We start from the raw sequence: 10,898 nt of genomic DNA, 5'->3' as shown, positions 1-10,898 counted from the left end.
TGGCTCCCGCGCGAAACAGGTCTGCCCCAAACCGAGGGACCCCGGCGCGGAAGGGGAGAGGGCGGGTGGGGCCCCGCACAGCGCCCCTCGGAGGCCGGGGCAGGAAGTGGCCCACTTCCCCCTTTCGGGCCAGAACAATGGCTTTTTGCCCGGAAAGCGAAGTTCGGAGGAGGCCGGGCGCGCCCCGAGGGGGGGCCCAAACGCGGCCTGGCGCGCGGCTCCCGGGTCCCAACCCCCAGGCGTCCCTTCCTGCCCGCGAGGGACACGCCCACGCCCCCGACCCGGCCCCCGCCCGCGCGGGACCCCAGCCCAGGGCGCGAGGCCGAGCCCGCCGCGAACAATGCGCGCCCCGCCCCGTGCCCGCCCCCGCGCGCCTATTGGCCGGCGCGGGACCGGGGCGGCCCGCGGAGGCGGGCGCGGGCCGGGCGCGGCGCGGGGGCGCGGCGGCGGTGCGCGTGCGCGGGGCGGGCCCTACGCGGGGCGGGGGCGGTGCTTTGTGTGCGGCTGGCGGGGCGCGCGGCGACTGCGGCGGTGGCGGCGGCGGCGGCGGCGGCGGCGGCGGCGGCGGCGGGGAGCGGGGAGCGGCGGGCGCCGCGGTCCGGACGGGCGCGCGCGGCAGCATGGAGGAGCTGAGCAGCGTGGGCGAGCAGGTCTTCGCCGCCGAGTGCATCCTGAGCAAGCGGCTCCGCAAGGTGCGTGCGGCCCGGCCCGCGCCCACCCCGCGCCCGCCCGCCCCAGCTCACGAGCCTCTTCTCTCCCTGCAGGGCAAGCTGGAGTACCTGGTCAAGTGGCGCGGCTGGTCGTCCAAGTGAGTCCCCGACGACGCGGCGCCCGCCTTCCCGCCCGCGCCGCCTCGGCCCCGGGGGGCGGGGGCGTCCGCGCGCTCGGCGGGAAGTTCGCGGGGTCCCCGCGGGCTCGGCGGGAAGGGGGCGCGCAGCTTGCGCGGGGCCGCCCTTTGTTTACGGGCCCGCGGGGCGCTGGGCTGGGCGGCCTCCCCCGGAAGCCCCTCCGGCTGCGCCCCGGCCCCGCGCCCCGGCCCGCTTCCCTCCCGCGCCGCGCGCTCCTCCGGCTCCTCCTGCGCCCATTTGTCGCCTGCGCCCCCGGCCCGCCTCAGCCCTCCCCGCGGGACGTGAACCCCCCTCCTCCCGTCCATATTTTCCCCGCTGTAACCTGAGCTTTCTATTGATGGATGTAAGGGCTCCTTTTTTTTTTTTCTTTCCCCTTTTAAAGTAAGGAAGGGGACTTGGCATCCCCGGAAGGGGCTCTGTTTACAGCCGCTCGGGCACACCCGTTTCGCCTTTCTCCCCGGACCCCACTTTTCCTTCTTGGCTTTCCCCTCCCGGTGCCCCGGCCCGCGCTCGCTGGGCGCCAGCCACATTGTTCTTAATCTTTGGGCTGCGCTTCTGTGCCCCTCGGCCTTCCCCTCCCTGCATACTGGAGCAGCCTTCCCTTCCCTCGCTGGATCCGGGCCAGGCTTTGGGGGCTTCCCTCCGGCAACTTCCCATTTTATTGGGATTTGTTTTCCTCCCGGGGGAGACTGGAGTTTTCCTGCGGCCGAATGTTAGTTAATTGAGGGTTGAGGTGGTAGTTTCACTTGGAGTTTGAGGCTGAGGTGTTGGCCTTAAGACCCCCAGTCTCCAGGAACTCATCCTAGGCGTGGGTGGGGTGGGGTGGGGTGGGGTGGGGTGGGGTGGGATGGGGGGGGCCTCAGCCACAGACCCCGTGCCCTTGCCACTGGCAGGGATCGGAGGCAGAGGGGGCGGCCCCACTCCAGCTGTTTTCTAAAGTGGCCTGTCACGGCCTGGTGCTTCTTGACGCCTTGCTTTTTGCTTTTCCAGACACAACAGCTGGGAGCCAGAGGAAAATATCCTGGACCCAAGGCTGCTCCTGGCCTTCCAGAAGAAGTGAGAAAGTTAACTGCACGTGTGGGAAGGGGGAGAATGTGGGGGAGACCGTGGCCTGTCGTGTATGGTTCAGGGCCCAGCCGGCCTTTCAGGGGTCCCGGGCTTGGGCTGTGGTCTGAGGGCCTCCTGTGCTGTGGCTGTCTGTACAGGTGGGGCCAGCTTCGAGGTCCCAGATGAGCCCTTCCCCGACCTTCCCTCGGCTGGCCAACGGTATGTCCAGAGCTCCCAAGTCACTGCGTTAGTGGTGCTCTGGGTGTTTCTGACAGCCGGACTCGCAAAAATGAACCTTCTCGGTTCCTTCCTGAAAAGTTCTGGCTTCTTTTGTTGGCCTTTTCTGTTGAGTCATTTGCCAACAGCACTAATAAAAACCAGGATGGCAGGTTTGCCATAAAAATAGTGTCCTGGCTGCCCGGTGCTGCCCAAGGGTGCCCTTGAGCAAGAGAAGGCCCAGAGAGGGAGCTGAAGCCACACGGCAGAAAGTTAGTGGGTTCTGTAACGGAAACGACACATTTATTTTTCTTTAGGCTGCAAAACAGGTGGTACCCGGGGTCGGGGGGGAACACCCTTGCCAGTCTCAGGGGACAAACTTGCTTCTGTAATTTTAGAAGTCATCTCTATTTTTAGAGTTGGGTTAAGAGAGACCTCCTTGAGATAGGCAAAAGGGTGACGAGGGGCAAGTGACGGAGGGGCCAGCCCTTGGCAGGAGGGTCCGGGGAGCAATGTCCCTAAGCACGCGGGGGGCAGGGGGACAGGAGTGGGTGCGTTGCTGTGAGTTGCCCTGTTGATAGACGCAGATGACTAAGTTGCTCAGAAGGTTTCCCATCTGGTGTCAGTCTGGCCAGCTTGTTCTCTGGTCCACTTTTTACCACCACTGTAGGGGGTCATTTGGGATCTTCTCCAAGAGGCCATGGCAGTGGGGAGCAAGTAAATATGGGCTTTGGGCAGAGTAAGCAGAGACGAGGCCAGCGTCCACTTGCCTCCGTACCTTTGGAGAAATGTATCAGTAATTTGGTTGTCTGCTGTTGAATTCACAATTCGGGTCTTGTAAGCCTGGGCGGGGGGGCGGGGAGCTGGTCCCTCTCTCTGCAAGATGGCACCCTAACTGCTGAGAGCATGTGTGTCCTTGTCCGTTACTGCACAGCACGCGAGAACTAGGGTAGCAGATATCCAGGAGGTGTGAGAGTTGAGAACAAACGTGGGATGATCTGGTTTACATGATGGGGAGGAGAAATCCCCCTGTGCATCCAGGAGGACCCCCCCCGCTGAAACTAGGAGCTGGCAGTCCCGCGCTTGTGGGGCGGGGGGGCATTTGTAAGGGCAGGTCTGAGGTTGACAAGGTGCGGTGCAGGTCAGTGTGTCAGCAGAGGAGACCCAGGGAATGAGGAGACCCAGGGAATGCTCCTGCCCTTCTCGGAGACAGGTTGGCTGCCTTGGAGAGTGTGAGCTCTGTCTGGTTGTACTGATTGGATTCTTCAGGAGATGGCCCTCCAGGCCCCAAAGAGATGACAGTTGCCCCTTTTAATTACTGCGAAGCGTCTCCAGATAAGCCTCTTCCCCAGGGTAGCCTGAAATACAAACTTTCTCTGGGGGTTGGGCTGGAGGCATCGATCTTGGCTTCCTGACCCTGAGTTCTGGGAGCTGATTAAACGTGTCCTACCAGAGGTGCAGGCTTTGAGCGCCAGCCACTTCAGAATCAGGCACCTCCAGCGCATTTATCGAGAACACAGTCTAGGAACAGAGAGGTGTTAGGAAAGGGAAGCGGGCAGTGGGCCAGGGGCACTGGCTCCAGGAAGACCAGAGCGCAGGATGCGGCCAGAGCCCTTGGTTCCCCTGACCAGTGCTCGTAGACTGGTAAGGATTCTGTACAGCCAGGCAGGGGCTGGGGCCAGTGGTCCTTTGCTGCCCGCCTGAGACTCTTGTTTGGAGCGTTGGGCTTGGACCATGTGACAACGAGGGCTCCTTCTAGTGGGCTGCATTCTAGAAGTTCCACGAAACATTCTGCTTGTGGAAAAGGGCCGGGATTAGCACAGGGTTGTCGGAACAGGAGTCAGAAAACCGGAGAATTGTTCCTTTCCCAGCTTTGCTGAAATTTCTTTCACTCATTGTTACCCAAATGCAAATGAGAGGTTAAAAAAATGATACCGTATTGGAAAGAGGATGGTCTAGACGTCTGTCTTGGTTGGATATGTTCACGAGTGGCGCGTGTTCCTACAGTGGGAGTGATGATGGTAAGCTCTCGCAGGCCCCGAGCGTCAGGGTGTTCGAAGGCCTGGGCTTCCCGTGGGGGGAGGAGAGGGTGTGTGCACAGGGCTTCTCCCACCCTGACTGGTGATTGTCTTTAGGGAACACGAGAAGGAGGTGCAGAACCGGAAGAGAGGCAAGAGGCCCAGGGGCAGGCCAAGGAAGCACACCGCGGTGTCCTGTGGCCGGCACTCCAAGCTCAAGGTGGGTGGCTGCCGGCCCCACAGGGCCGCTGACCTCCTCGCACTCCCTCTGGACAGACTGGAAGGCAGTGGCAGGAGGGTTCAGGGCTCTGGAGAATGGGGATCGGGCTGGCTCTTCCACAGAGGTCCATCCCTTGCTCAGAAGAGCCAGGTCTTCTGCTTCCTTCCTTGCTGGTGGCTGGAAGCCTCTGCCAGCAGGGGGCAACAGCAAGCTCCTGCTCCCCCTCCCACCCTGCCCCTGCCCCTCCCCCTCCCACAAAGAGGGCCCTGCGGTGGCTGATCCCTCCAGAGCTGGTGTCTTGTTTATTTGATGTCCTTTCTGCACTCCTGTCTAGTGGACGGCAGGGTCAGACGTGGCTGCTGACCACTTACTTGCCGGAACAGAAAAGGAGGCGCGCACACAGTAGGTGCTCATAGGTTCACTGAGTAGACACAGCGAACCGACCCGGGTGGCCCACAGGGATACACACTTGGGGTCGGGGCAGCGCCCTCCCTTCAGTTCAGAGGCAGGGTGGGGAAAAGGGTCACGGCCCCAGTCTGGGATGTGTCTTGGACTCCTTTCTTGATGGCACTGCCCCAGGATCCCAAGCCCACACAGTGTGGCTGAGAGCTCAGTCACGTACAAAAACCGCCCTTCTGGGAGGCTGTGAAAGCCTCGCTTTAGCTCTTGTTGGCTGGTCCGCACTGGCCCGCTCTTCACAGTCTTCCTTTCAAGCAGGACGGTGGGAGCAGGGGGGTCCTGTGCCCTCGGGCTCTCATCAGCTGGGGTGACCAGCTGGGGACCACGGAGGCGGCCTTGAGGCCGGGGGCCTGGCTGGGCAAGGAGCCTCTGAGGCTCCGGGTTGGACTGGATCGCGCCCAGCTGGGGGCAGGCGAGCTTCGCAGCAGGGAGCCTGTGTTGGCTCTGTCTCCCTAAGGTGTCCCCTTGGAAATGCCGGCCCGGCGAGACACAGGTGCGCTAACTTGCCTTCGGGCTGACGCCCAGAAGACAGGAGGGCAGCGGTTTGTTTTCTTGTGTGCTGGAATGTTCTGAAGGGGTCCGTTGTGGAAGTGGGAGGATTGGAGCAGGATGTCCACTTGCCTCAGATTACGGAGCGTTCACACACACTGCTTTGTCTGCCTCGTAAGCTCTGCGCTCCCCTCTCCGCGTCGTCTGCTGGGGAGCCTGGAGCCAAACTCGCGTCCCCCTTCAAGGCCATGGTGTCCGGGACGTGACCGCGCGTGTTCTTTGCTTTGTTGCTCTGCTCTGATTTCACAAACCACCTGTTCTTTGTTCTCCTCGTTCTGCTTTTAACTGCATTTCATGGAAGCTCACGAGGGCTTTTCCGATCTCCTCCGGTCAAGCTGGTGGGGAACCGCTCCCTCCCCGCTGCTTCTCTAGCGTGGCGCCCACCGGAGGCTCCCGCTCTGAGGTGTCCGATGCCCTGGGGCCCTGGGGCCCGGCCTTCCCGGCCGCGACACCTGTGCTCTGTCTTCGCAGGAACCCGACGCCCCCTCCAAATCCAGCAGCTCCTCTTCTTCCTCTACGTCTTCCTCCACCTCATCCGACGAAGAGGACGACAGTGATTTAGATGCCAAGAGGGGTCCCCGGGGCCGCGAGACCCACCCAGTGCCTCAGAAAAAGGCCCAGATCTTGGTGGCCAAACCTGAATTGAAGGATCCCATCCGGAAGAAGCGAGGCCGCAAGCCCCTGCCCCCGGAGCAGAAGGCGGCGCGGAGACCCGTGAGCCTGGCCAAGGTGCTGAAGACCGCCCGGAAGGACCTGGGGGCGCCGGCCAGCAAGCTGCCCCCTCCGCTCAGTGCCCCTGTGGCAGGCCTGGCCGCCCTGAAGGCCCACGCCAAGGAGGCCTGCGGTGGCCCCAGTGCCATGGCCACCCCGGAGAACCTGGCCAGCCTGATGAAGGGCATGGCTGGCAGCCCCAGCCGGGGCGGCATCAGCTGGCAGAGCTCCATCGTGCACTACATGAACCGAATGAGCCAAAGCCAGGCCCAGGCCGCCAGCAGACTGGCCCTCAAGGCCCAGACCTCCGGCAAGTGCGGCCTCGGGCTGGACCTCAAGGTGAGGACGCAGAAGGGGGAACTGGGGATCAGCTCCCCGGGAAGCAAGGTCCCAAAGGCCCCCAGCAGTGGGGCTGTGGAGCAGAAAGGGGGGAGTGCAGGGGGGCCCCCCTATGTCCACAGTAGCAGTAAGGGCCCTGCCGGCTGCCTGGGCCCCCAGCCTGCCCCCACCCAGGAGCTGAGCCTCCAGGTCTTGGACTTGCAGAGTGTTAAGAACGGCACCGCAGGGGTGGGCGTGGCTGCCCGCCATGCCACGGCCAGCAAGGGTGTCCCTGCCACCAGTCCAGCCACGGGGAAGAGCGCCGGGGGCGGCCCCATCGGGGGGAGTGGGGCCACCATGCCCTCCGACACCAGCAAGAGTGAGAAGCTGCCTTCCAGGCTGGCAGCTCTGTCCTCCTCTGCGGGCAAGAGGGACTGTGTCAGGGGCAGCGCAGCCCCCGGCGGGCAGGAGGGCCACGCGGCCGCCGGGGAAGTACGCAAGACAGGCTTGCCGGCAGAGCTGAGCCCCGGAGAGGAGAGCAGCTCCGACTCGGATCCCGGCTCAGCCTCGCCGCCTGGCGCCATACAAAACCCATCCGTGTCTGTCCAGACCAGCCAGGACTGGAAGCCCACCCGTAGCCTCATTGAGCATGTCTTTGTCACCGATGTCACTGCCAACCTCATCACGGTCACGGTGAAGGAGTCCCCCACCAGCGTGGGCTTTTTCAGCCTTAGACATTACTGATGCCCCTGGCTGCCCGGCTCTTGCCTGCCCGGCTCTTGCCTGCCCTTCTCTGGCCTCTGGTTTTGCTTTGATACCTGCCTACACCCCCAAGCCTTTTCCAGGGTCCGGGTGGCCTCCTTCAAGGGCAGGCTTGAAGGGGACGTGCCCCAGCCCTGCCTGTGATCTCGGGCAGGGCAGTACCTTGATGCCTTGCCAAGGCCTGGCCTGGCCCTCCTTCCTACCTCTGGGCCATTGCTTCACTTCCCACATGCCTCAGGAAGTCTGCCTCCCATGTCTCTGGCCGAACATTCTTCAAGGCCATCCCGTGTTTGCTGTTTGAACTGCCCTGTCTGGCCTGTGACGACAGGGCGGTGGTCAGCTTTCCTCTGGATTTCTGGGGGGCACAGCTGTTAGAGGAGGGATCGAGCTTGGTAGTTCTTGCCCAGTGATGGGGAAGGAACATCGACTGGGGTGGGGGCAAGGCCGACAGACGGACAGGGCTCAACTACGTTTGTACAAGATGGGCCGGGGGCAGTTAAGGGACCTCGCCAGTCAGGACTCCCCTTTAGAGCGGTGCCCGATGGCCAAGGAAAAGGGACCGGTCCGTCTCCCTGTCCCTGCCCCATGCCAACAGCTCAAGGCTGCGGCCCGAATGTAGGCCAGGTGCTGGCTGTTGGGGTGCTCGGGAACCCTACAGACATCCCTCGGTGCCCTGTAATTCTGGTTCAGATTAACAACTGCAGCACCCCAATGTTGGTCGGAAGTCAGCATGAACTGGGAGGGACTGGTCCCAGAGCTGTTTCCCTAGAGCCTCCCCATTTCCAGAGGGGGCAAAAGCAGAAGGGTGTCACTTTGGCTGCCCTCCTTTCTGCTGTTTATTGCTCTTCTGTGCAAGGACAGCCATGGCCCCACAAACTGCCCCTGAGAGCCCCTGGAAGGTGGGAGTGTGGGCAGTTGCTGGAGGTAGGCCCGCCCTCCCGTGGCCAGCTAGCTTCCGGCTTTGGGCAGGTGTTTGGCACGGCTTCTGCCACATGGGCACCGCCTCTCCCTGACAATCCCTCCCACCTTTGGGGATTCCATGTGTTCCTTCCCAGCTGCGAAGCTCTGCCCCTGAACCGTTTGGAAATGGGGCACGATCTGAGTGTCCCCCCCCCCCCCGGCAGAGGGCCCCCAGAAAGGCCAGATCTGCCAGCCCAGCTGCCTCCCCCCAGATGCACCAAATCTGGGCGCTGCCTTGTTTGGCTTGTGGCAGGAAGGTGGGTCAAGGCGTGGGGTCTTCGTGATGCCAAAAGAAAAGTGGAGGTGCGGGGTGCTCTTCTGCCTCATTGGTTCGTGGACTCCAGCCCGCAGGTGTGGGCACTCCCTCTGTCCTGTTGCCTTGATCACAGGGGAGCCCAGGCTCACACGGTGGCCCCTGCTTTCGGAGGGGTAGGCCTGCCAGACCTCCAGCTCCCTCGTCCCTCACCCTCTGCGCCAAATAGAGATGGCTTTTGTGTGTCTGAATCCATTTCAACAGTGTGCCTTTGGGGCAGACCCGTGTCCAGGACCTTGCCAAGGGGTGTCCGCATGCAGCTTCTGGGTCTTCTGCACGGTAGCCTGTGGGGCGGCAGCAGGAGTGGTGCCCATCTTGGCAGAGCTGAGGGTCCCAGACAACCAGGCCAGAACTGGAAAGCGGGCAGTAAAGGGGAGAATTGCCCCCTCCGCCCTCCCCCCAGGAAGTGGGGGGTGGGGGGCAATTGCAGCTCACTGCAAGGTCTGGAAGAAAGGGATCCCTGCACACGGGGCTGCTAACACCAGCTTCCCCTCCGGTTCCCGGACACCCAGATGCTCCCTGGCTGTGAAGAGGGGCTCCTCTGGGATGCCTCCCCCTCGGAGGGGCTGACAGCCTCCAGGTTTTGCAGCTCCCTCTCTGCCACGCACCGCCCCGTGCGGAGCCAGGCCACCAGCAGCCCTGCAAGCCCTAGGGGCGACGGGGCTCCCGTGGGTGTCGGCGCTGACTTGACCTCAGCAGCCAGGTCTCCAAACCCCGACGTGGTGCCTTTCTGTTTACCAGCTACTCCAATCCCAAAGCTAACTCTGCAAACACCTTACTCCCGGCCACTTTGCCTTCTTGCTGTGTCGTGTGGGGTTTTTGGTGCTTGTGACTCCATGTGGTTCATGTTTGAAAGGGCGTGTGCGTGTGTGTGTGCACGTGCAGGCGTGACTGCCTTCGCTGGAGAGTTGGTTGTCATGTTTACCAATAAAAGTAGTGCTCTTTTATTTGCTGCTATGTGTGCGTGTGCGTGTGCGGCTGCAGTCACAGCTGACTGGGGATTCCTTGTTGATTGTGCAGGGTTCCCTGCATGGACTGCGTCACAGTGTGTCCTGAATGGGTGTTTTAATCCTGTTGTGTCTTTGCTTGTCATGGAGAGGAACAAGTGGCCAGTCTGTCCTCTTAAGAGGATTTGACATATTTTTATATATATTTTTTTGGTACCAAAAAGAGTGTGCCTTGCTTTGGTTACGCTCACAATTCTGACCTGAGTAAGAGGGCTCTGGGCCTAGAGGCTTCGCTGGGGAAACAGGACCAGAACTTTGCACCGGTGCCAGTTGCTGGCTTGATTTGTGTTTTTTAATTAAAAGAAAAAAATCATTCACGTATGTTACTTCTAACTGCTTTAAACTATGGCTGTTTGTTTGCTTTTTTAAAAGAGAACAAATGGCGAATATGTTATTGCCCTGGGAAACTGGGAAGCGTAAGATCTTTGTTGAAGCAGGACAGCAGCCCAGCCCCCATGTTCAATCAGGCCCTACCAGTGAGAGAAAATGCTTCCCCCAGGAAGCCTGCGGTGGTTTGGGGGGAGGGGTGGGGGGAGGGGCGAGGTAGTGCCTAGATGACCTGATTTTTGCTCAAGTGCATCTAAAGATTCTGTTGCTTTTCTAGTATTTTTGGAAAACTAACACTAGGCCTAGGTTGCAGTTTTTTTATTTTTTGACGTTAATTTATTTTGCAGGGGAAAGACATTAGCGAGTGGTGTCAGGGTTTGTCTTACTTTCTGTTAACTTAGTATATCAATAAATTTTTTTTAACTTGTCGGCCTGGTGTATATCGTGTGTGATGCCTGGAAACTAGTCTCTCTTCACTTGCGCAGAATACTCTGGATGTGGACTGAACTGTGGGACCAACACGTCCGAAGCTTTGGGAAGGGTCAGCCCCTTTCCTGGAGTGTGGAAGCAGGTGTTTTTTTCTAAGCAAAGGGGTGCTGCTGGTTATAACTGTGACCCCCCTACACCAGCAGTTCACAAAGGGCGATGTGGCCGCCTCTGGAAAGGATTCTCGTCATGAATGGGGGTGGGTGAGTGTTGCTTCTGGCATCTATAGGCAGAGGCCCGGACGCTGCCCGACAACTCACTTTGAGACCTTTCCCAGAAAGCCATACTTTAACCCCAAAGGTACTGCGCTGGAAAGCTACAGAACCCCGTGTGCGAACACTTCAAAAGGACACGGCTATGAAGCCCCGGGGCAGGGGCTGTGGCCCTCCAGAGCTCCGGAGTCTCCAGTGCTACTGTACTAACTCCTAGCTCGTAATAAGGAGATGGTTTGCCTATTCTAGAACTTTCCCTGGGCCTTCAAGGTTTGCATCACCCTCAGCCTGAATTTGTTCATACATTTCAGCCTCCAGGGAGAATCAAGCTCCCTTTGAAGTGAAGACAGAAGTTGGACCTGGATGTTGGCCGCCACTAGTTGAAAGGCTAGTTGGGGCAAAGACCTGAATGTTTTCCTTGGGGAGGAGGTTCTCCTACAAATAG

General features: G+C 60.6%; 1 protein-coding gene across 1 annotated transcript; it reads left to right on the top strand.

Annotated features, from left to right (window-relative positions):
- Positions 1–606: 606 nt before the first annotated feature.
- On the top strand, positions 607–10,183 carry CBX2 (chromobox 2). The gene is made up of 5 exons (XM_026483980.4): positions 607–692; positions 765–808; positions 1,839–1,904; positions 4,247–4,349; positions 5,829–10,183. Exons 1-5 carry the CDS (start codon positions 621–623, stop codon positions 7,128–7,130), a joined length of 1,587 nt encoding a protein of 528 aa, XP_026339765.2. The 5' UTR covers positions 607–620; the 3' UTR covers positions 7,131–10,183.
- The last annotated feature ends 715 nt before the right edge of the window (positions 10,184–10,898 follow it).

The sequence above is a fragment of the Ursus arctos genome, unplaced genomic scaffold (genome assembly GCF_023065955.2).
Source record: "Ursus arctos isolate Adak ecotype North America unplaced genomic scaffold, UrsArc2.0 scaffold_24, whole genome shotgun sequence".
In the NCBI taxonomy this organism is placed as follows: domain Eukaryota; kingdom Metazoa; phylum Chordata; class Mammalia; order Carnivora; family Ursidae; genus Ursus; species Ursus arctos.
This window is presented reverse-complemented; position numbering and strand designations above follow the sequence as displayed.

Excerpts from the sequence above, each read along its gene's own strand:
- CBX2 (XM_026483980.4), top strand. The coding sequence starts at position 621 with ATGGAGGAGCTGAGCAGCGTGGGCGAGCAGGTCTTCGCCGCCGAGTGC. Across the intron at positions 1,905-4,246 it reads CTCCTGGCCTTCCAGAAGAA|GGAACACGAGAAGGAGGTGC; the intron begins GTGAGAAAGTTA and ends GATTGTCTTTAG. Across the intron at positions 4,350-5,828 it reads GCCGGCACTCCAAGCTCAAG|GAACCCGACGCCCCCTCCAA; the intron begins GTGGGTGGCTGC and ends CTGTCTTCGCAG.